General features: G+C 54.9%; 11 protein-coding genes across 11 annotated transcripts; 3 read left to right on the top strand and 8 right to left on the bottom strand.

Moving 5' to 3' along the window:
• Positions 1–176: 176 nt before the first annotated feature.
• Positions 177–1,336, bottom strand: M406DRAFT_48364 (uncharacterized protein; the record flags this gene model as incomplete). The annotated part of the gene is made up of 4 exons (XM_040924363.1): positions 177–526; positions 617–913; positions 983–1,012; positions 1,261–1,336. 4 exons carry the CDS (start codon positions 1,334–1,336, stop codon positions 177–179), a joined length of 753 nt encoding a protein of 250 aa, XP_040771593.1.
• Positions 1,337–1,893: 557 nt separating this feature from the next.
• On the top strand, positions 1,894–2,457 carry M406DRAFT_268699 (uncharacterized protein; the record flags this gene model as incomplete). Its single annotated transcript, XM_040917959.1, has 2 exons — positions 1,894–2,106; positions 2,200–2,457. The coding sequence occupies 2 exons, from the start codon at positions 1,894–1,896 to the stop codon at positions 2,455–2,457; spliced, it is 471 nt and encodes a 156-aa protein (XP_040771592.1).
• A 630-nt stretch (positions 2,458–3,087) lies between these two features.
• M406DRAFT_19728 (uncharacterized protein) lies at positions 3,088–3,633 on the bottom strand (the record flags this gene model as incomplete). Its single annotated transcript, XM_040915442.1, has 1 exon — positions 3,088–3,633. A coding segment is annotated over one exon (546 nt), but the record flags the coding sequence as incomplete, so codon positions are not given.
• A 1,014-nt stretch (positions 3,634–4,647) lies between these two features.
• Positions 4,648–6,585, bottom strand: M406DRAFT_358250 (putative methionyl aminopeptidase). Its single transcript, XM_040923843.1, has 4 exons — positions 6,479–6,585; positions 5,249–6,417; positions 5,094–5,180; positions 4,648–5,033 (listed from the first exon to the last, which is right to left on the bottom strand). The coding sequence occupies exons 1-4, from the start codon at positions 6,519–6,521 to the stop codon at positions 4,977–4,979; spliced, it is 1,356 nt and encodes a 451-aa protein (XP_040771590.1). The 5' UTR covers positions 6,522–6,585; the 3' UTR covers positions 4,648–4,976.
• Positions 6,586–7,438: 853 nt separating this feature from the next.
• M406DRAFT_221726 (uncharacterized protein) lies at positions 7,439–8,328 on the top strand (the record flags this gene model as incomplete). Its single annotated transcript, XM_040915601.1, has 2 exons — positions 7,439–7,545; positions 7,668–8,328. Coding segments are annotated over 2 exons (768 nt in total), but the record flags the coding sequence as incomplete, so codon positions are not given.
• A 264-nt stretch (positions 8,329–8,592) lies between these two features.
• M406DRAFT_348176 (mitochondrial outer membrane protein porin) lies at positions 8,593–10,420 on the bottom strand. Its single transcript, XM_040922369.1, has 6 exons — positions 10,290–10,420; positions 10,009–10,131; positions 9,850–9,880; positions 9,143–9,648; positions 8,930–9,049; positions 8,593–8,846 (listed from the first exon to the last, which is right to left on the bottom strand). Exons 1-6 carry the CDS (start codon positions 10,332–10,334, stop codon positions 8,817–8,819), a joined length of 855 nt encoding a protein of 284 aa, XP_040771588.1. The 5' UTR covers positions 10,335–10,420; the 3' UTR covers positions 8,593–8,816.
• Positions 10,421–10,850: 430 nt separating this feature from the next.
• Positions 10,851–13,389, bottom strand: M406DRAFT_99282 (regulated by circadian rhythms/ asparagine synthase). Its single transcript, XM_040926450.1, has 9 exons — positions 13,257–13,389; positions 13,108–13,158; positions 13,026–13,051; positions 12,932–12,958; positions 12,830–12,865; positions 12,632–12,780; positions 11,558–12,556; positions 11,111–11,499; positions 10,851–11,045 (listed from the first exon to the last, which is right to left on the bottom strand). The coding sequence occupies exons 1-9, from the start codon at positions 13,280–13,282 to the stop codon at positions 11,003–11,005; spliced, it is 1,746 nt and encodes a 581-aa protein (XP_040771587.1). The 5' UTR covers positions 13,283–13,389; the 3' UTR covers positions 10,851–11,002.
• A 787-nt stretch (positions 13,390–14,176) lies between these two features.
• M406DRAFT_324396 (putative ubiquitin--protein ligase hus5) lies at positions 14,177–15,340 on the bottom strand. Its single transcript, XM_040919866.1, has 4 exons — positions 15,101–15,340; positions 14,871–15,031; positions 14,770–14,793; positions 14,177–14,704 (listed from the first exon to the last, which is right to left on the bottom strand). Exons 1-4 carry the CDS (start codon positions 15,133–15,135, stop codon positions 14,451–14,453), a joined length of 474 nt encoding a protein of 157 aa, XP_040771586.1. The 5' UTR covers positions 15,136–15,340; the 3' UTR covers positions 14,177–14,450.
• Positions 15,341–16,759: 1,419 nt separating this feature from the next.
• M406DRAFT_324395 (Pex19 protein) lies at positions 16,760–17,180 on the top strand. Its single transcript, XM_040919865.1, has 2 exons — positions 16,760–16,970; positions 17,041–17,180. The coding sequence occupies exons 1-2, from the start codon at positions 16,782–16,784 to the stop codon at positions 17,140–17,142; spliced, it is 291 nt and encodes a 96-aa protein (XP_040771585.1). The 5' UTR covers positions 16,760–16,781; the 3' UTR covers positions 17,143–17,180.
• Positions 17,181–17,362: 182 nt separating this feature from the next.
• Positions 17,363–18,282, bottom strand: M406DRAFT_342819 (uncharacterized protein; the record flags this gene model as incomplete). Its single annotated transcript, XM_040921804.1, has 2 exons — positions 17,363–17,848; positions 17,941–18,282. The coding sequence occupies 2 exons, from the start codon at positions 18,280–18,282 to the stop codon at positions 17,363–17,365; spliced, it is 828 nt and encodes a 275-aa protein (XP_040771584.1).
• An 852-nt stretch (positions 18,283–19,134) lies between these two features.
• On the bottom strand, positions 19,135–19,808 carry M406DRAFT_19616 (expansin-related; the record flags this gene model as incomplete). Its single annotated transcript, XM_040915440.1, has 2 exons — positions 19,135–19,542; positions 19,611–19,808. Coding segments are annotated over 2 exons (606 nt in total), but the record flags the coding sequence as incomplete, so codon positions are not given.
• Between the last annotated feature and the right edge of the window lie 133 nt (positions 19,809–19,941).

The following is a 19,941-nucleotide window of genomic DNA, read 5'->3' as shown; positions in this document are numbered from 1 at the left end:
GACCAAAGCTGTAGGGTGCTTCTTTTGAGAGGCCCAAGGCATTTACTCGTGGACCTCACGTTCACCATGATGTTCCACCACTCACTCATTCGCCTCTCTTTCGACTTGGCCTACCCATCCTGCTCTCGGGGCTAGTTGCCGCTCTCCCACCTCCTGGGGTATTATGAATCACAAAATCACCCATGCACCCAACTCCCGTCCTCCCTAGACATCACTACTTCATCCACAGCAACCCGCGCCCCCATAATCTCCTCCCCATTCGGCAGGTCATTCTCCACCGCTCGCCTATCCCCTTCCTCCTCCGTCGCCACGATGCCAGCCCGCACATGCCGCGCCGCGAGCCGCTTCCGAGCGACGGCGGGGTCGACCTCGACGAACCAGACCTCGTCCATGAGCTGGGCGGCGGTGCGCCAGGGGTCTCGGTCCAGGGCTATGTAGTTACCCTCGAAGACGAGGACCCGGTGGGTTGGGAGGATGGGGATGTCATCTGGTTTGGGGTCCTTGATGGCGTGGTCGAAGGACGGGGCTAGGATTGTGCCGGGTGGGTAGGAGACAGTGGTGGAAGATGGTTCTGTGCCGTTCTTGTCCCCTGTTGTTGTTGTGGTCGTTGCTGGACCTGCTTCTCCTACCACTTGCGTCGTGGTGTTGGTGGTGGTGGTGGAAGGAAGGGGCTCGCGGAGAGACTGCACGAGCTTGAGGAAAGAGGCGCCGTCAAAGGTGAACTCTGCGCCGCGTCGGGCATGGGCGGTTACTGGGTCGGGCATGGCGGAGAGTTGGGCGAGGGTGAGGTGGTAGCCGTCCATGGGCACGAAGGCGGCTATCGGGGACGAGTGGGACTGTCCTTGTGCTGCTGCGTGGGTTTGATGGCGGGCGTTGATTCTCTCGGTGACGATTTGGGAGAGGGTTGTCTTGCCTGGAGAGATGGTGTTAGTCCTCAAGCCTCTGGTGATGATGAAAGAGGAGAGAGATCTGCGTCACGAACCTGAGCCTGGTATGCCTCCAATGCCGATCACTGTGGACGTATGTTAGAGTTTATTGATTCCATGTGTGATTTTTATGAACTCCCAGAGTCATTGTGACTTTGCTGAGCGGACAGCTGCCAATGAGAGGCTGGCTCACTTGAGCTCAGAATGCGGCGTTCCTGAACCGAGTCATCTTCATTGATGCCCGTCATGCCCCTCTCACACCTGAAATCCCAAGGCAATTCCACTCAACAACAAGGGAATGTCTTTATTTGTCGTATAGAATGGGTAGACTCACTCAGACGATGTTCCGGTGGCGTCTGCAGGAACTTGCCCCAGGCCTTGTCCACGAGCCTCTCAACCTGGTCATCCATGGTGTTCTGAAGTTTCTCAACGGCAAACAAATAAATATGAATGAGAAGTTACATGCAAAACAAACACATATATGGATTATATTCAATGTGAGAGAAGTGTGTTAGGGGGAAGAAAAACGTCGGGTGTGTTGTAACGAGCTATGCTGTTGGGCGACCCAGTAAGTAAGGCGGGGCACGAGGCTGAAAGACGTCAACAAGGCCCCACGGCAACTCCACGCCTCCACCAAAATTCAAACCCCCCTGCCTCGTCCCGATTCAGGAAACCACCGCAGCGTATGAAGCACCAGACTCTCATCTTGAGGAGCTCGCCTGCCTGAACCCTGCTACATTGTCCGTTGGGAAAGATACAGAAGATCCTTGACAACTATGTTGAATTGTTTGCATTGAGTGCTTACTCGAGGGACTTTTGTCGGCCCAGTGTCCCGCTGCTACGAGGCGAGAAGAGAAGAAAAGCGCGAAAGAAATACATTACTATTAAAACTCGGCTTTGAAGCGAAACGCACCGAACAGACGGAGAGGCAGTCAGGCGCCAGACTAGAACAACGCAGAAGAGGGAAATGGCCGACGACGGCAACAACATTGACTCTGGCCTTTTCGCCATCGCGCTCTCCGACTCAGAGGACGACACCACTGCCGCCAACGGGTGTCAAGCTGGATCGGGGGCAAAAGAGGGCGGCGGCGCAGCAGCTCCGAGGGACCGCACAGGCCAGACGGAGGAGGAGTTTCAGGCCATGAAGGCTTCGTACCGAGCCAAGGTTGAGGACGGCGAGGTGTGTTTGTGTCCTCTGCAACCTCCCACGGCCAGCAGACCCACTCAAACTTCCTTCTCCTGTTTCCTACTGACATGTACACACGTTGACTAGATATGGAAAAACGTCAAGATGCCCTCAGGCCAGGGCAGGGTCCCTAAACACGAGGGCCAGGAGATTCTGCACGCTGTGGAGGAGCTGTATTTCTACAGGCGGTATGAGGAGGCCGTCACGTTTATTGGACGGGTGATGCAGGGTGCGGAGGGAGAAGAGGAGGGAGCAGGAGATGGGTTGGATGGGGATCTGAGGGCGCTGCTCAGGACGTATGAGACGAGGTGTAGGGTAAGGTTGGTAAGTTGGGGCGCGACATGAAGTTTTGTGATATCGGGAGGTTTGAAGCAGCTGGGTTGACAAGTTCACGATGCATATGTATATGTATAGATGAAGAAGGAAGAAGGTCATGTTCGGTGAACCCGAGCAAGATATGTGCCATTATCCTTATCGGATGTGAACGTTCTATCCTCTATACAAATCCCAGAGCCGATCAGGCCCATGAAGGGGGGGGATTATGAGTAGTAGTAGTAGTAGTAGTAGTGTAAATCAGCCAGACCTCTCTTCTACCATTTGAGAAGTTCCGAGAACGCCGTGTATCTAATACAGCCCGTGGGCCACCCTACCCTTGTTTTATTTGCCTGCCCCAAAAGAATCGCTCTAGAACCCCGCCCCAAGTTTTGTGTTCGTTCGGATCGTCGGAAAGTCAACGCTATGCTGTGTTTGGTGTATCTTAAGAAGGAGTCGTGTGCGTGTCGTAGCATCATCTCGAAAATAGACGTTGCTGCTGCTGCCACTGTTTATGCTGCTGGTGGTCGGCTGTCGAGGACAGGAGGGGTATACGTGATGTACACGACAGCAGGTGTGTGAAGAGGTCAGAAGAGGACCCCTCCTATCCCCAACAACTGCCGACTATGCAGCGAGAGCCAGGGCGCCGGTGGCACCCTCACGCTCGCGCTCCCTCTCCTCGGCAAAGACCCTCCTGCTCATGGCTAACACGGCCTCGAAACCCTCCTTGCCCTTGATGGCGTTGTCGCGGAACCGGCAGACAGAAAAGTCCTCGATCTTGTTCTTGATGCGCTGCCAGCCGCCGCACACGGCGGTGATCCTGGCCTCCTGCTCAAAGGCGGTCTGGGTGCCGCCGTTGACCGGCCTGTAGACGACGGTCTCCTGGCAGTTGAGGACGTTGCTCCAGGTCAGGTTCCACGAGACCATGGTGACAGTGCGACCGGTCGGGTCGACGTAGGAGGTCTCGAAGACGTGGGACTCGTCGCCGGCGCCGATGAGAGCCTTGATCCACTCCGGGGCGGACTGCTTGCAGGTGATGAGCCGCTCGGTGCGCAGGATGCCCGTGACCGGGTCAACGTGTCGCGCGAGGGTGTCGACCGAGGTGACGTGGGTAGACTTGTGGTTCCAGGGGCAGTACTTGCGCCAGTTGGCGGTGGACACCTCCTCCCAGGAGTAGTTGAAGGTGTGGGAGCTGCTGAAGACCTTCATATTGGTGGCTTGTTGGGGGAAGAAAAACAACAGGAGGTGAGATGTATGTTGCTTGTGAGAAGATGGGGGGAAAAGCGATCGCTCCGCGCGGTGGCAGAGCTGTTCGGAGTTGATGGATGAGCTTTTCGCCCTCGATAGGGATGGCGTCGGGTTTTTTTTATCGCCGGCAAGTCGCTCCCGTCTATTTCTGTGTGTCTTTCTTTGGAAGTCAAACAAAAGGTTGAATCAAGGGGACAGATCTATTCAAAGAATGAACCCCGCTTATGATGATGAGAATTAAAGAAAGTCGTCGGGCCAATATGAGCCCTTCTGTATCTCTTCTTTGGTTGGTTTTGATGGATAGGAGAGAGAAAAAACGTTGTGTAACGAAGACCAAAAAAAGACTACAAGAAAAACAAGTCGATGCGCGCTTTGATAAGCGTTTCCAGTTTTTTTTTTCCCTTCCAGTGCCTCCGCAGGGCACGAAATCTTATCGGAAACGCGAACCTGGCAAAAGATCTAGTGGCTATTAACCCAGCCAATCAGAAGGGCTTTGGCTCGCGAAAAAACGGGGAAGATTCAGGGTCGAGAACCACGGCAAAGCCGGACAGAAGGCAAACCTCCAGTGTCCACTCTCTATCAGATACTCACCTTGATGACGTGTAAATTTGTTAATGCACATGCATATGGAGAAACGGAAAAGGGCAAGAGATACTACGAGAATTTTCTTTTCTCGCCTCTCCCTCCCTCTTTTGTCTCCTCCTTTACCCCTCCCCACATCCGACACGGGGGCCCCACAGATGAGCAGCGCGATCGGCCGGCCGAGATGCTCTTGTGCTCGGTTAGGATGCGGAGCGCGCAAAGACAATAAGGGCCATTGGCACCCGGTCACTGCCGATCCCGCTTCTCATTCCCCGCCTGTCATCGATGCTGTCATACCTGTCATACCTGTCGGAGTGGCGACCACTTGCGCGTCAGATTGACGTCTCTTAAAGTGTCACGATTATCAAATGTGTCAGGATTGGTCTCGTTTTACGGAGTTGCCATGATTGCTTCTTTTCATTTGATTTGCTACTTGATGCATGAGCTGCTAGCTATCTCTTGGACCGTGCATGGATGTACCGACATTTCTGACAGACAAGAATTAATAGCAGTTTGGAAGTCACAGCGTAATATGGAATCGGATGAACGAGCATCATCACCGACGTATGTAGCAGAGACCGCAGGCAGCACTAGGCAGACCCATTCCTGATTTCGAGGCACACAACCGATTCGTATGAGTTGAGACTGTTACCATCATTTACTCAAAGAAAGAATTGGGCATGGTACAAAGCTCTTGAAATCCAGCAGTCCAGCGTATGCACTCAGAAATCATCTCCCCTGCTGATGACCTCCTTGCAGGTAGGCCGGAGCAGGATGGTCTGGACGTCATCAGTATACAGATCGTGCTGAAAGGGGGAAGGGGGCATCAGCAAGCTTACGTGCTCAAATTGGGCAGTGTAGGAGCCCTTCTTATCAACCAGCGGTGGATAATCCTGAACGATGCCATTGTTGACAAGATTGTTCAGCTGTGATATTGGTCAGCCTCGATCGATTAGCGATGAAAGAGTGTTGATTGGAGTTCGGGGCAACCTACTCCCAGCAGATACTTCTCACAGCCAATGCGATCCAGATACCGCCGGCACCAAGGCAGGGTGCCAAAGTTCTTCTTGATCGTGCTCAGCAGCGACTTGGCCGACGACAGCCTCAGGTCTACCTTGGGCGGGTCCGCCATCAGCGCGTAGTGCGACACCTCGCCCTGGTCCCTCACGTAGCCGTTTCCGGTACTACCAAAGGTCTCGATGGCGAAGACGTCACCCTCCTCCATCTTGGTCTGGTCGTTGCTCTTGACGATGGGCACACTCTTGTCGCCGTGGATGCTGTAGGGGTGAATGGTGTGGCCGCACAGGTTGCGGATGGCCTTGATCGGGTACGTGGTGCCGTTGAGCTCGATCTCGTAGCTCTCCATGGTCTCCTGGATGGCGCCGCCGATTTCTCCCAGGCGGGCGTCGATGCCGGCCTCCTTCACGCCCGTGTTGGTCGCAGCCTTGACCGCCTCAAGCAGCGGGTCGTACTTGGGCTCAAAGGCCATGGTGAAGGCGCTGTCGACGATACGGCCGCCCACGTGCACGCCAATGTCGATCTTGATGACGTCGTCCTGCCCAAACACCATCTTGTTACCCGCGTTGGGCGAGTAGTGGGCCGCGATGTCGTTCAGGTTAAGGCCCAGCGGGAAGCCCATGCCGGCCTTGATGGCGTCGCCCTCTTCCAGGCCCTGGTGGCCCACGAGCGCCCGTACGCTGTCCTCGATGCCGTTGGCGATCTCCGTGAGGCCCATGCCCGGCTGGATCCACTTCTGCGCCCACTGCCGCACCTGACGGTGCGTCTCGGCGGCCTGGCGGTAGTCGCTCAGGAAGTCATCGTTCAGCCGGTCCAGGTGGCGCTTTTCCTCGCTCGTGATACGGAAGCGGTTCTCGTCACCCGTGTACTCGACCTCCTCGCCGGCAGGGTACGTGTTGTTGGGGAACAGCTGCGACATGAGCACGCGCGGCGGGTCGGACTGGGTGGTGGCCGCCTTCTTCTTCTTCTTCTTCTTTTTGTTCTTCTTCTTCTTCTTGGCTGCCCCGGCCGCCGCGCCATCTACCGCAGCAGCGCCTTCGTTCGGTTCGTCGTCAGAGCCATCGCTATCTGCATCACCAGCAGCATCGCCGTGCCCATTTGCTGTGGCATTGGCCGTCGCCTTGCCGTTGGCGGCACCGTCCTGCACTATTCCTCATGTCAGTCCACGGATCGCATGTGCTACTTCCAGAACGAGTGATGGAATTACCTGTGAGCTTGTCGAGCTCCTCTCCGGGAGGCTTGGCTGCCATCTTGACGTTGACTCTTGGTGGGAACGGAAGCCTAGTTCAAAAAAAAAAAAAGATTTGGGAGGGGCGTATGCTAACGTTTATCCTGCGCGGGTACGTGAAAAGACGTTATTTTGCAGACGGGGCTGTGATTGGACCCGCCCCCGCATTTTATTGTGTCACTGGCTTCAGGGCCTTCCATTGGTCTTGCTGCCTAGACTGGAATATTGTTCTTGATGTCGCTGAAGCCCCTACTCTGAATACTACTCGAGGAGAATCTCATTCTTTTGACGATAATATGTTTTTCACTGGGTGAGATTGTGCTATATGCATGTGCATATACTTTTGTTGTGTGACTGCGCAGATAACTCGGAACATTGTATATTTATATGTATATGTATTTGTATATGTGTATGTATCTATTTATACATGCAAGTTCATGTCCTTATGTAGACCCTGCACATGCAATGTAGTAATCATTCTTAAATTCACTTATTCAACATTCCGAACCCACTTCACACAGCCTTGGGGGGTGCGACTGCGCTGCTGCTGTGAGGCTCTTTGGCTGCACCACTCACTGTACCACTGTGGCTAGTGTGAGCCCGCTGTAAGTATAGCACAGCACAGCCACCAACTCATAACTCCTTACTCAAGTAAAATGTGGTACCTCCTCAATGATGTCACGGGGCAAGTCCGATGTCGTCCTCGTCCATTGAGATAACAATTTCGCATTCTGTCTCTTAGCAGGAGCATGAACCTTGAACTTCCTTTGGTCTGATTTCCCAACCTTTCTTCAACCTCCCAATCTTCAGGCTGAAGAAAGCCCAGGGAGGTCGGGATGAGGAATGCCAGCCCGCATCGCCCCAATCCGTGCAGCACTGCACGCCCAGTTCCCAGTCGGCCGCCACGTCTCTATCTGGGAGCAGCAGAGGACGAGGACGAGGCCCTTTCACGCTTCCTCACGCCGTTGCCGCGATGATATTGATGACAAGAATCATTATGAGACCCTGCAGGTACAGACAGACGCCTCGCCGCAGGATATAAAAAAGTATGAACCCCCCCCCCCCCTTTTGAGTTGAACACACACGCGCCTCTCTTCGTTCCGATCTGTTTGCCCAACAGGAGCCATAGAACCATTTACTGACCTTTGAATCTCGTCTTCACATCCAGATCCTTCTACACCCTCTCTAAGAAACATCATCCAGACCATAACCGCTCCGATCCCCACGCCAGCCGTCGCTTCATGCGCATCAGCGAGGCCCACAGTGTCCTCTCGCACCCAGACAAGCGTGCCCACTACGACCGCGACGTCCTTCGCCTGCACTCCCACGGCCACCATCACCACGGCCACAAAGGCCCCGCTCGAGGAGGCGCCAGCTACGCCTCTACAGGCCCCGTCGGCTCTCGTCCAGCCTCTGGCCTTTCCCGCCGCCGTGGCACCTTTCGTGGGCCCCCGCCGAGCTTCTACAGGTCAGGCGGCTGGGGCGCACACGGCGCCAAGAGGGGCCAGGCGCATGAGGAGTCTACCAGCGGTGCGGGGAGGACGGCCAACGAGAGCAATAGGGAGGCCGACCCGGGCGGCTACACAGGCAGCTATGGCACCGGTGGGATGGGTCCCGGCCAGGAACCGTTTGGAAGAGGAGGGAGCGCTGCGGGCGATGGGGATATCCCGCACTTCGACAGGGCCGCCAAGGAGGCGCACACGCGCACGCAGGCTCGGGTGGACGAAATCAGGGCCAAGAAGATGGCGAGGGAGTTTCGGTTTACAGGTTACCAGGACTATACCGAGTTTGGGAGCTTCTTTGCCATCCTGGCGGTGCTGGGGGCCGCGATTGGGTTGCCCTACTTGGCCATGAAGGGGTGGGACTCGAGTAGCAAGGGAAAGAAGACGAAGAAGGCGGCTGGTACGGGTTGAGCACCTGTCTGGTCAGTTTGGCGGACGCCAGGTGATCGATGTTCTTCGAGACCGTCGTTGAGGGGAGTGCAAAGAACCCCGTCTGTACGCGTGCGCATGATTATGAGGTCACAAAATAAGAACAAAATCCCAGCACAAAACACCATGCGACAATCTACCATGATCAAAGGTGCTACAAATAGATCAATTGACCTCCGGGGCGCGCTCTCATCTAGTTCACCTCCCAGTTCCTATTGTATTTTCCCCCAGATGCTAAACCATTCTAAGCTGCGAAATCGAGTTGATACAGGGCACGTGGTTCAAGACAGAAGGAGTTGCGATCCCATCCAAATGTTCCCGTGGAGGAAAATCCAAATCAGGATGCGCGGGATGACCAGCAGTTGCCTGCTAAGTAAATGGACCGTTTAGCCCTCGAAGGTGAGGCTGGCGCCAACCTGTATAACAAAGTGATTAGTCTTGTTTTATCTCGAACAGGGAACAAGAGACTGGAAATAAGAAAAGATGGGGGATCACGTACCTTGTGGGTAGCCTGGTCCAGCTTCTGGGTATCAAAAGAGGTACCGACGCCGAGGGTGACACCGGAGCGGAGGAGAACATTGTAGGAGACGGCGGCGATACCGCGGTCGTTGATCTTGCCCTGCAGAGGGTGTCAATATTTGTCTTCAAAATCGCATGTTCTCAAACTTTCCAACCGCCCGCCGAGGGGGGGGGGGAGTGTAACGCAACGAACCTTGGCGAAGGAGACAGGGTCGATGCGGTACTTGGTAGCGACCTCCAGACCGACAGTGTTGGCAGGAGACTTGGAATCCCAAGAGGCCTTGGCACCGGCCTCGACCAGAGGGTTCACCTTGTGGTAGTACGAGGCGGCGAAGACGCTGCACTTGTCGGTGGCAGTGACAGCGGCAGTCCAGGTGGGCTGTTGGAAGCCAACGGCGGCGGCAAAGGTGGTGATGCCGGCCTTCTGGACATCGTAACCAGCAGCGGCACCAGCCAGGAAGCCCTCGTGGCCGAGGACGACGTCGATGTTGGCAGTGGGGCCCTTGAGCAGGTCGGTGAAGGTGCGGAAGTGGAACTTGGGCTGCTTGAAGTACAGGTTGAACTTGGCGCCGCGCTTCTGGGACTCGGGCAGGAAGGAAAAGGCGCCCTCAAGCTTGAGGCCCTTGGTGACGTTATCGGCGGCCTCGATCTTGGTCTCGAGGGCGTTCAGGGTGTTCCACGACTGGGTGACGGTGAGGCCTAGCGATGGCGAGCGCGCCTTGATCAGCAATTGTGTCCATCCGTCCGGGGCAGCCAGGATGCTGAACAGGATGTGATTCCGGTACTAGCGGAACGCGAACCCATTCAGCTCGAGGAGGTACGTCGCCGGTGGCACGTTGCACATCAGGACGCGGCCGTCGCGATGAGTGCCAAGTGTTGAAGCAGTATGGTTGGCATTACCGTTGATCTTGTCCGTGTACTTTCCCTCGACCTGTACAAACACCACCCAACAACCAATGTGTCAGCCGCCGGATGAACATTACATTTTCGCACCCGCCACTGCAGTGTATTCTGTCGCAGTGACTTGACGAGCGTAACAGAACCAAGGTTTAATCGTACCGCGCCAGACGTGTTCTTCTCGTGGCTGCTCTTGCCGGTGACCTTGAAGGCGACATTGTTGGGAGTGTTGCTCTTGACCTCGATCGTGCTGGCTGAGAGGTGGTAGAAATCCTTGTTAAGCAACTAAAGAACGAATGAGATGAGTGTGTTAGTCCTTGGTCTTTGCAGTACAAGTAAGAGAGGCGGAGGGGACGAGCTCCAGTCCCCAAGAACATTAGGCGACTGGGCAGGATGGTAGGCAGAGAGTGTATCAGGGAGGAGGATGTTGAGGCATTACTTACGTCGTTGGCCGACTTGGCAATGTCAGAAAAGGCTGGAATAGACATTTTGACTGCTGTTGGTCTGGATGACAGATGGAAAGAATTGAGGTGTTGGGAGTGTGGGCTTTCGAGAATGTTGAGAGCAGAGAAGCCTCGCGTCAGTTTGTAGGTGGGAAAGTTATGGAGCTTGGATGGGATTGGAGCTTTGGGGCTGTTCGCAAACAATGCGACGAGAAATTTGATTCCGCAACACGGCGGCGAGCGGCCCTGGAGGGAGCTCCCAGGCCTCTCTCCATTGGCTGTCGACAGCCGAAAGTATGGGTATCCCGACCTGACTAACACCTGCAGGAAGACAGGGGGGGCCCTCTCGCATGCAATGGTCTCCCACGTGTGCATACGAGGAGGGTTTGAATGGATTCATGCATGACCCTTATGGAAAAGGAGCCCATGTTATGCAGACAAAGGTCCCATCTTTCATGTTGGCTCAATCTTTTGCCCCTGAGTGAAAGCATCTTTCATGAGTCCAATTGGATAGACACATGAAGAGCACCATAGTGCAATGGGCCGGGTCTTTACAAAGAGAACCCTGAATCTGGTATTATCTACTCTATTGTTCTACCATACCCGGCTCCCGACTAAACTTTTCTATGAGATATTGTCACACATGTTGATCTTTGGCAAGACGGTAGACGGTGCCACGGCCTTGCCTTATAGTTACTCACAAGTTGGCCAACCTACTCGACGTTCTCGTACTTGGCGTTGTGAGAAGCAATCGCACTGCAGCAAGAATTAGTATCAATGCTCCTCTGTAGCTCAAAAACAAAATTTGGGCGCTGCCTTACCGTCCGCTAGGATCGCTCTGCTTCACCCACTTAGGCACCCAGCGCATGACCGTCTCCGCACAGGTGGGCGGGAAGTGCTCGTCAAACATGCATCTGTACCAGTACGCCTCCTTGCTGTCGGGAATGTCGCTGCCCCACTCTGGTTTGGGGTTCTTCATCATCTCGTCCGTGACGTGCAGCTCCGCGTTGTCCTTGAGCGCGTCGATCCAGCCATATCCGACACCGTCCGAAAACTGTTCCTTCTGGCGCCAGAGGATCTCGTCAGGAAGGTAAGGCTCGTTGCCCGGCTCGTCGGCCGTGTCGAAGGCCTTGCGCAGGATGTACTTCTCGATCCGGCCCTTGGTGATCATCTTGTCGGCCGGGTCAATGGCCATGGATGTCTCGAGGAACTTACAGAGGGGTTTGTTAGTACCACGTAACACAGAATTGGGCTGTCCCGTCACATACCTCCTTATCTAGGAAAGGCACACGGGCCTCAAGACCCCATGCCGAGGTAGACTTGTTGGCGCGGAGACAGTCGGCAAGATGCAGGTTCTTCACCCGACGGACGCACTCGTCGTGGAAGGACTCCTTATCAGGCGCATGGCCAAAGTACAGGTATCCACCAAAAATCTCATCGCTTCCCTCGCCACTCAGCACCATCTTGATGCCCATGGCTTTGATCTTGCGTGACAGCAGATACATTGGCGTCGACGCCCGAATAGTCGTCACATCGTACGTCTCCAAGTGGTAAATCACATCCGATAGGGCGTTCAGACCATCCTCGATGGTGAAAGTCATGACGTGGTGTTTGGTTCCCAGGAACTTGGCGACCTTCAGCGCCGCCTCGTTGTCGGGCGAGCCAGGGAGACCGATGGAGAATGAGTTGAGCTGGGGCAGGTACGTGACGGTGGACAAGTGGTCCTCATCATCAATACCAACCAGGCCCTCACCCCTGTCCTCGTCGCCGGTCTGCTGCTGCTCCTGGGAGCCGTTAGCGGCCAGGGCAGCCTTCTTCAGGCGCTGTGTCTCGCGCTGTGCGATCGAAGCAACCAGACTCGAGTCGAGGCCACCGGACAGCAGGACGCCGTATGGGACCTCAGCCATGAGCCGCTTCCGGACTGACTTCTCGAGCTTCTCGCGCAGGAGCTTGAGGTCCACAGGTTTTTGCGGCACCTTAGAGCCGTCCCACCAGTTAGGCTCAAAGTACCGTGTCCTCTCGCCGGTCTTGCTGTCGTAGACGTGGCCCGGAGGAAAGGACTCGATCTTGTCGCACACTGGGTGCAGGCACTTCAGCTCGGAACCGAAGTAGACGGTGCCGGGCTCCTTGGAGGACCAGCCCTGATAAAGGGTGGTGATGCCGATTGGATCGCGCGCGGCTATTGTTCGGTCCTGCTTCTTGTCGTACAGGACGAAAGAGAACATGCCGTCGAGATACTTGGGCGCGTCCAGACCATATTCCATGTACTACAAATCGTTAAACACTTCATACTTCTTCTTCTTCTTTCATCTCCTTGGTCTAATCCGACAATCATGACGTACTAGTGGAATCACAACCTCGCAGTCGGAGTGAGTCTTGAAGTGGTACGGGTTCTTGAGGGTCTTTCGGATCAATCGGTGGTTGTAGATCTCGCCGTTGACAGCGAGTATGATGCTGCCATCCTCGTTGGTCAGGGGCTGGGCGCCGCTCTCTACTCGGTCGTCAGATACGCACACCTTCGGGGTCTCGACGATACTCACCAACACCCACGATGCTCAACCGTTCATGGCACAGAACTATAGCATGATGTCAGCAAGCCTTGCGCGCAGCATTATTTTGTGGCTAGAATTCTATATCCATACTTGTGTTGTTGCAGATGCAGCTGCCGCCTATGAGAGACGAACGTAAGTCAGCTTGATGAAGAGCGCAACAAAATTTGGGTGACTCAGTGCATACTCCAATCGGGTCCTCGATGGCGAATCCTGTTGTTTCAAGAGTCAATTGGGTTGTTCTCGTATGGAAATCGAGTTGTACGCACGCTTTTGAAAGCTTGAGGGCAGTGGGCTTGAACTTTTGCACATCCGGGTGCCTGCAGATTGTACGTCAGCCTTCCCAAGATCACCACGATAAATCGATTGGTGGTGGGGCACAGTAATGCCCCTCCATCGTCGCTGCGTCGGGACCTACCGATGGCACGCGAATATGCCACACATCTTGTCGACTGTGTTTAGAGATGCGCTGGATTGTTGGGAGCAAGTAAAAAGCTTGCAAAGGAGCAATGTGACTCTCTCACAACTTGCGCAAAGAGTGTGTAGAAGATTGATCTGCCTGGGCTGTAGAGGAAAAGGTTCGCGATGGTGGGTAGAAGGCACGAAGAAAAAGAAGTCAAGAACTAGCCACGAAGAGAGAGCTCCGTAATAGAATGGAACTCCCTGGCAGGCCGAATTGACTCACTCAACGGCAAATCAGCACGATTCGATTTGCTAAAACAGGAGACACTGGTATCTCTTGCACGAGGAATAGTACGTAACGACCACATTTAAATTTTGGGTCCCAGGTACGGGTGGTGTCCGATACCGGGTCCGAGGAGTCATTTTGCTCCCTGATAAGTACACTGATAAGGAAGACGGGACATCCGACTACATACTAGTAAGGTACTGTGTACCTACCATAGGCCGCCACGAGATCGGTGGTCCGAGCCATCTGGATATATGGTGGGCTTCGTTATGTGCCAGATAATGTGTTGAACCCGGCTGCAATGTTCGTCGGTAGAGATGACGATTCCTCGTGGAACCTTTTGGGGCTGCATGATACGGTCGTATTGTGCAGGCTTGCAGAGGCTCGGGACTTGAACCAGCAAAGTACCGAGTGACTTCCTCCTGGCTGGCTGGGCACGCGGCTTAGACGCAGCACTTGATTAGACCCGACATTGCAACGAACCCGACAAATTTATCAGGCCGCGACAGGTGTATACGCTACTTTGCGGACTGATGAGCTTCAAGATCGCAGGTTTTGGAAGCAAGACAGCCAATTGCCGTGCAGGAAAGCTCGCATAACATCATATCATCTGAGCATTTCGTTGTGAAAGCGGGAGCACCAGGTATTCTGACCTGAAATATAAATCAATGCGCAGTGTTGTCTCTTGTTCAAGATCCTTCAGAGAGGCGCGAGAGCGCAGGAAAACCCCATGATATCTAAAACTCCATGCAATCAACCCGGACTTTGCTGTACCCGTCCTTGTCCTAAACTCCAAGAGAAAGAAGGGAGGTCTCCCATGCCATACGCCGGACAACAGCCACCACGCCAAGTCGCTTCAGAGAGTAGATCCGCGGCGCACCATGTTCCTTCCCCCTTTCCCGAGTGGTCCTTCTTATGCACATCTTAAGGAGCTGGGTTCTCCTTCACTACCCGCTTCACACGCCGTTCGTACTCGGCCCGGTCCTTCTTAAACAGGTTGTACGCATCGGCCTGAGCAGGCGACTCGGGGTTGGGGTCGTTCAGCAGATCTTGCACGCCCAGAAGAATTTGCTTGATTGTGATAGCTGGTTTCCACGCCTCCTCCTCGTTCAAGATCGATAGGCAGACGGTGCCGCTCGGGTAGACGTTGGGGTGGAACAACGGAGGGACGAATTTGCCTGTAATGTTTTATGTTAGCCGTGCCAGTCAATTTTGAAGAAGTCACGAGCGTCGGGGGGTTTACACTTGGGAGGCTTGGTCGGGTATTCTATGGAGAATAATCATCGTCAGTAGTCGTCCTGAAACCTCATCCCCAGCGCGCAAGAAGACATGGGTTGCCCGTACCGTCCGGGAACTGCATCGTCAGTTTGAACTGGCCGCCCTCCCAGATCGTCTTCTCCTTCCCTGGTATGCCACATTCCCAGCTCTTGACGTCAAGGACGCCCTGTGCGTTGCGCACAGGCTTTGCGTAGAATCCGAAGGGGTGGTCTTTCCTCCAGAGCTTGCTACTCGGGTTGTCAGTGACGTTCGTCGAGAGGGCGCAGGCGTGATGCAAGTTCATCGATCAGACGTACCGCTCTTCCTGAAGCCTGTTTAGACATAGAGACATAACTGTGGTTTTTGATGAGCGCAGTGATGTCTTTGTGTGCTGGCGGTTGGGTGATGGTGACTGGAGGGTGGCAGTTGTTTTGAGAAATGATTGCGTGAAGGAGGAAAGACCTGGAAGGCCAGGATAGGGTGGACGACTTCCTTTAGGCCGTAAGGCTTTGGGGGCAAATACGTGGCCCAAAGTGCTGAAAGAGGGACAACAAGGCACCAGATATGCAGTTTGTCAGAAGTTGTGGAAAAAGTGAGGCTGTGGCGATCGCTGGTCACAAACAAAGTGGCGTGGGCGTGGGTGAAAGAGTCCTCTCAGGAAGCCTTGCACATTTGGGTTGGTCTTTCTGCAGTGTAACCACCAACACATTGGGCAGAATGGCTCGCCTTTTCGATGGTGCTAGAAAGGGAAGGCGGAGGACACTGACAGGGCCCCCCAAGAACCCCACTGACCCACCCAAACCGAGGAACCCTGCTTGTAGCTTCGATGATCGCAACTGCGGCGAACCAACCCCAGAGCGCGCCGAAATATAGGCCTCGGCAGAACTGCGACCAGACAGGATATCCGCCTATTTTCATGAAGACCTCCTTCTCTTCCTTCTACTGTGCCTAAGCCCTGGGAAATACATTTTCTCCAAGCAAAGAACAATCACTTTTTCTTCATTTACAAGTTTGTTGCCTTGGCCTATCGCCATTGTCACCACTGACAGTGGTCCACTCTCTGCCCCGCCATTTATAGCATACACATTTCAGACCTGTACAACTGCAAGGATCGCATGTGAGAACAGTCCGACGCTTCACAACGAAATGGCGTCCAAACCCGAGGCACCTGAGGCCTCAAGTGGTGTTGAGCCCAAGATTTCCATCGATGATAAAATCCTGGAGGAGATGGGGGATGTTCCGGACCCGGACGAGGATGATCTGGATGATCTGGATGATCTGGATGGCACGTGATGATCGCCCTTTCGCAGAAAACGATTTGCTGCAGCTTTTCTAACCAAAGGACAACAGACATGCTGGATGACTTCTCAGCAGTTAAGCTAGATGCGAAGAAACCCGAGGTCACGCCCGCTGGCCCGGGCAGGCCGGCCTCGTCTACAGCCGCTGCAGACCCGTCGAAGGCCAAGGTGGAAGATGAAGTGCTGTCGGACGATGACTTTGCGAAACAGCTCCAGGCCGGCATGGCTGAGCTCATGGGGGAGATCGACAGCTCGGTACGCTCAAGTTTATCCCTTCCTCGCGAGGAAATTTAGACGCTAACATCCAGCTCAGCCGGAGATGCAAGCACAATTTGACAGCATCTTCAAGGAATTGGGCGCAGCAGCGGCGGCAGCCGGTGAGGCCTCATCATCCAACCCCGCCCCGGCCCCCGCACCAGGTCTGGCCAAAGCCGTAAACCAGTCTTCCACCGTCACCGACGGCAGCGCCGAGGCCTCTTTCCAGGAGACCATCCGGCGCACGATGGAGCGCATGCAGACGTCGGGCGATCAGGCAACAGCAGCAGCGGCGGCAGAAGGGGGCTCGGACGACTTCATGGCGGAGCTGCTGAAGCAGATGCAGGCGGGCGAGGGCGGGCTGGAGGGCAGCGAGGAGGAGTTCTCTAAGATGCTGTTGGGCATGATGGAGCAGCTGACCAACAAGGACATCCTGTACGAGCCGATGAAGGAGCTGAATGATAAGTTCCCTGACTGGATGGACAAGAACCGGGACAAGATTTCCGAGGCGGACCGCAAGAGGTATGAAGAGCAGGAGGGGCTTGTGAAGGAAATCGTGGCAAAATTCGAGGAGGGGACGTATGCAGACTCCAATCCTGCGGACAGAGAGTACATCGTGGAAAGGATGCAGAAGGTGAGCATACGCCTGGAAGACGCGTGCTACAAGAGGTACCACATGCTGACCATATGCGGTCTGCCATTAGATGCAAGCTGCCGGATCACCACCGCCAGATCTAGTAGGAGACATGCCATCTGCGCAGGACGCCCTGGGTGCTCCAGATATGGATTCTTGCCCCCCTCAATGAGCTCAACACTAGAACAAACATGTTGGAAGATACAGAGAATATACCCCAACCACCTATTCATGCAAAGCCTGTCCCGTCCCGTACAGCCTTGTGTTAACCTTGAACGCCGTCCTCACAACAATAATGTGACACCCGTCTGTCCCTTACGCCGAGATGGTAAAACATGACACACTGCCAACCCAAATAGTGAAAAGCAACAATACGTGCATGAGATCTTTCTTCATGACAGATCCATGTGTCCAGATGCCGCCGAATCCAAACTCTGATTCTGGCCATGTTGCTGTTGTTGCTGTTGCTGAACTCCCTCCTGCGAGAGGTAATCCATAAACACTGCATCGTAGTCATCGTCATCATCATCATCAACATCATCAACCTCATCCAACCAGTGCGGCGAGCCAGGCGACTCCCAGTTGCGCGCCGACTGCCGCTCCGGCATCGACGCCAGGAGCGCCTCCAGCTCCGCCTGCTCATCCTGCTCGAACATATCCACCATCATGTCATCCACGTTTGGTTGTTGATCTGAGCGCCGCCCCATCCCGCTCGACTCGGATTCAGAGATGGTGCTCAGCGCACGGGGCTTCCGCGTGGCCTCCTCGCGCAGGCGCGCCGCATCCTCAATGTCCGACTCAAAGATGGTCCCGTCGAGGTCGGCATTCTTGGCTTGTCGGAGCTCGGCATTGAGCGAGAACCACTCCAGCTTGAGTAACTATATTGTGTTTTACCAGACAAAATTAGCATGCAAAAATTGAATATGCTGCATTTCCACCTTGAGCCGTCTTTCGCCTAGTCAAGCCTTACCTCTTGCTCTCCACCCCTCCTCTGCCACCTTTGATCCTCGGCCCTCTGTCTCACATTCTTTAGAAACAGCTTCCGCCGGCTCTCCTGTGCCGCCTCACGCTTCTGCGTCACTGGGTTGGGCCGGCTCGGTCGCAGTGCGAACTTGCTGTTGCTGCTGCTGCTCGCGCTGCCGCCGCCGAACAGCGATGCGGGTGTCGGCGTCGGCGAACAGATGGGGGAGGACTGCGTCTCACGGCGGGCATTGGGATCGCACGGCGTTAGTGGCGGTGGGGGCGATGTTGATGCGCGGATGGGGCTGGAGGAGAGCGGCGAGGGTCTTGTAGGCCGGTAAGGGCTGGACATGGTGTGGGCGTGGGTGTGGTGACTTGCACTCGGGCTGAAGGAGGGGAGGACGTTCTCCCCGTCGCGGTAGGCCGGGAGAGGTATGACCGTGAACATCTTTTGTGGGGGATGAACAAGGAGATGTGGTGAAGACCCAAGTGGCTGGGCTTGTTATGACATGATATGGTGGCGATGATTATGGTGGCGGCGGTGATAGTAGTAGAGGAAGATTTAGCGATCTAGGGACTTGTTACGGAAAGGCTGCTTGCTGGTGTCAGTGGCGCTGGGGACGCGTTCTGTAGCGTGAGCGGCGCGTCATCCTTGTATTAATAGAGTACTTGTCTTACTAAGCAGGGCATTCGAATAGCAGGACCGCTGCCTTGGCACTTCTTCGTTGCTTTCGCTCAACGTCACAAGCTCCTCCACCTTTCCCTTTGAAACTGCACGTCAAATTATAGCACTGATGTATTCTTGATCCAGATCACGAAGTCATCGATCTCCACTAACATCAAGAACACGCGGTGTAAGCCACAGAATTGCAGGTTGCTCGCAAGGCTAACACCCCACAGTCGAAGAGATCCGGCCTCGTCCACAACGGCACATGGGGCAGCCTACATGAACAAGAACATATATGGACCATATACTCGTCGTTGTTCATGTATTCAGGCTATGACAACATCAGGCAATCGTGCAACCAAGGAGACAGGCGGCGAATGTGGCCTAGAGATGCGATGAACATTTCCTTAGTAAACCCCAGAGTCTCGGCTTCGTTTGTATGCTAAATATGTACAGCAGAATGTAAACACCGTTCTGCACAACTCATTCACAGAAATGCCCCAAAGAGAAGAATAATCTGCCAAGGCCCTCTCAAGAGAAGTTTGATGCCGCCGTCGCCGACGCCTCGCTGGCAACGCTGACATCGCTGACTGTGATGGTGCCACCACTAGTGCTCGTCACGCGCACATCGACGGTGTCCGTCCCGAAGCCGCTCGAGTTCTCAAAGAAATTGTAGGTCGAGCGCGTCGTGCTCTGCCAGGTGCTCCCGCCATCTGTGCTGACCTCGAGGCTCTCGACAGCCTCGTTGGAGTTCACGACCTGCATCGAGAACCAGTACGCCGACGTCCCGGACTTGTTGACCAGCACGATGGGCGAGGTGATGCCGCACGACACGAACGTGTAGCTGATGTCGATGATGCCCTCAGAGGCGGTGCCCAGCTCCAGGAAGGCGTCCTCGAAGAGGTCGAGGTGGCCAGAGGCACACTCGGGGCACTCGTCGACGATCTGGAAGTATTGTTAGTGCGAGCTCAGCCGGGTATGTGCACTGGGGCTTGGGGAGAGAGCGCGCTTACCATGGCGGTGATGGAGTTGCCGTTGGGGCCGGTGACATTGACACATGCACCGCACTCGGCAGCGTTGTCCCACACGGCACCCGAGTAGGCTGTGCCGAACAGACTGTTGGGGATGGTCGACAGGGTGGTGAAAGAGCACGCTCCACCGCTCAGGTTGCCGCCGTAGAACGTCGCCTCCCCACTCGTGACGGCGGAGCTAGTGCTCGAGGTGGAGGTGGAGGAGTCAGATGAAGCGGCCGAGGAGCTGATGGCCACAGCAACCTCTACAGACGCCGTGGAGGAGACGACTGAGGGGGATGCCGCAGACGTGGAGGTTGCGCTGCTGGTAGCT

Source organism: Cryphonectria parasitica (assembly GCF_011745365.1).
Source record: "Cryphonectria parasitica EP155 unplaced genomic scaffold M406scaffold_9, whole genome shotgun sequence".
Lineage (NCBI taxonomy): Eukaryota > Fungi > Ascomycota > Sordariomycetes > Diaporthales > Cryphonectriaceae > Cryphonectria > Cryphonectria parasitica.
This window is presented reverse-complemented; position numbering and strand designations above follow the sequence as displayed.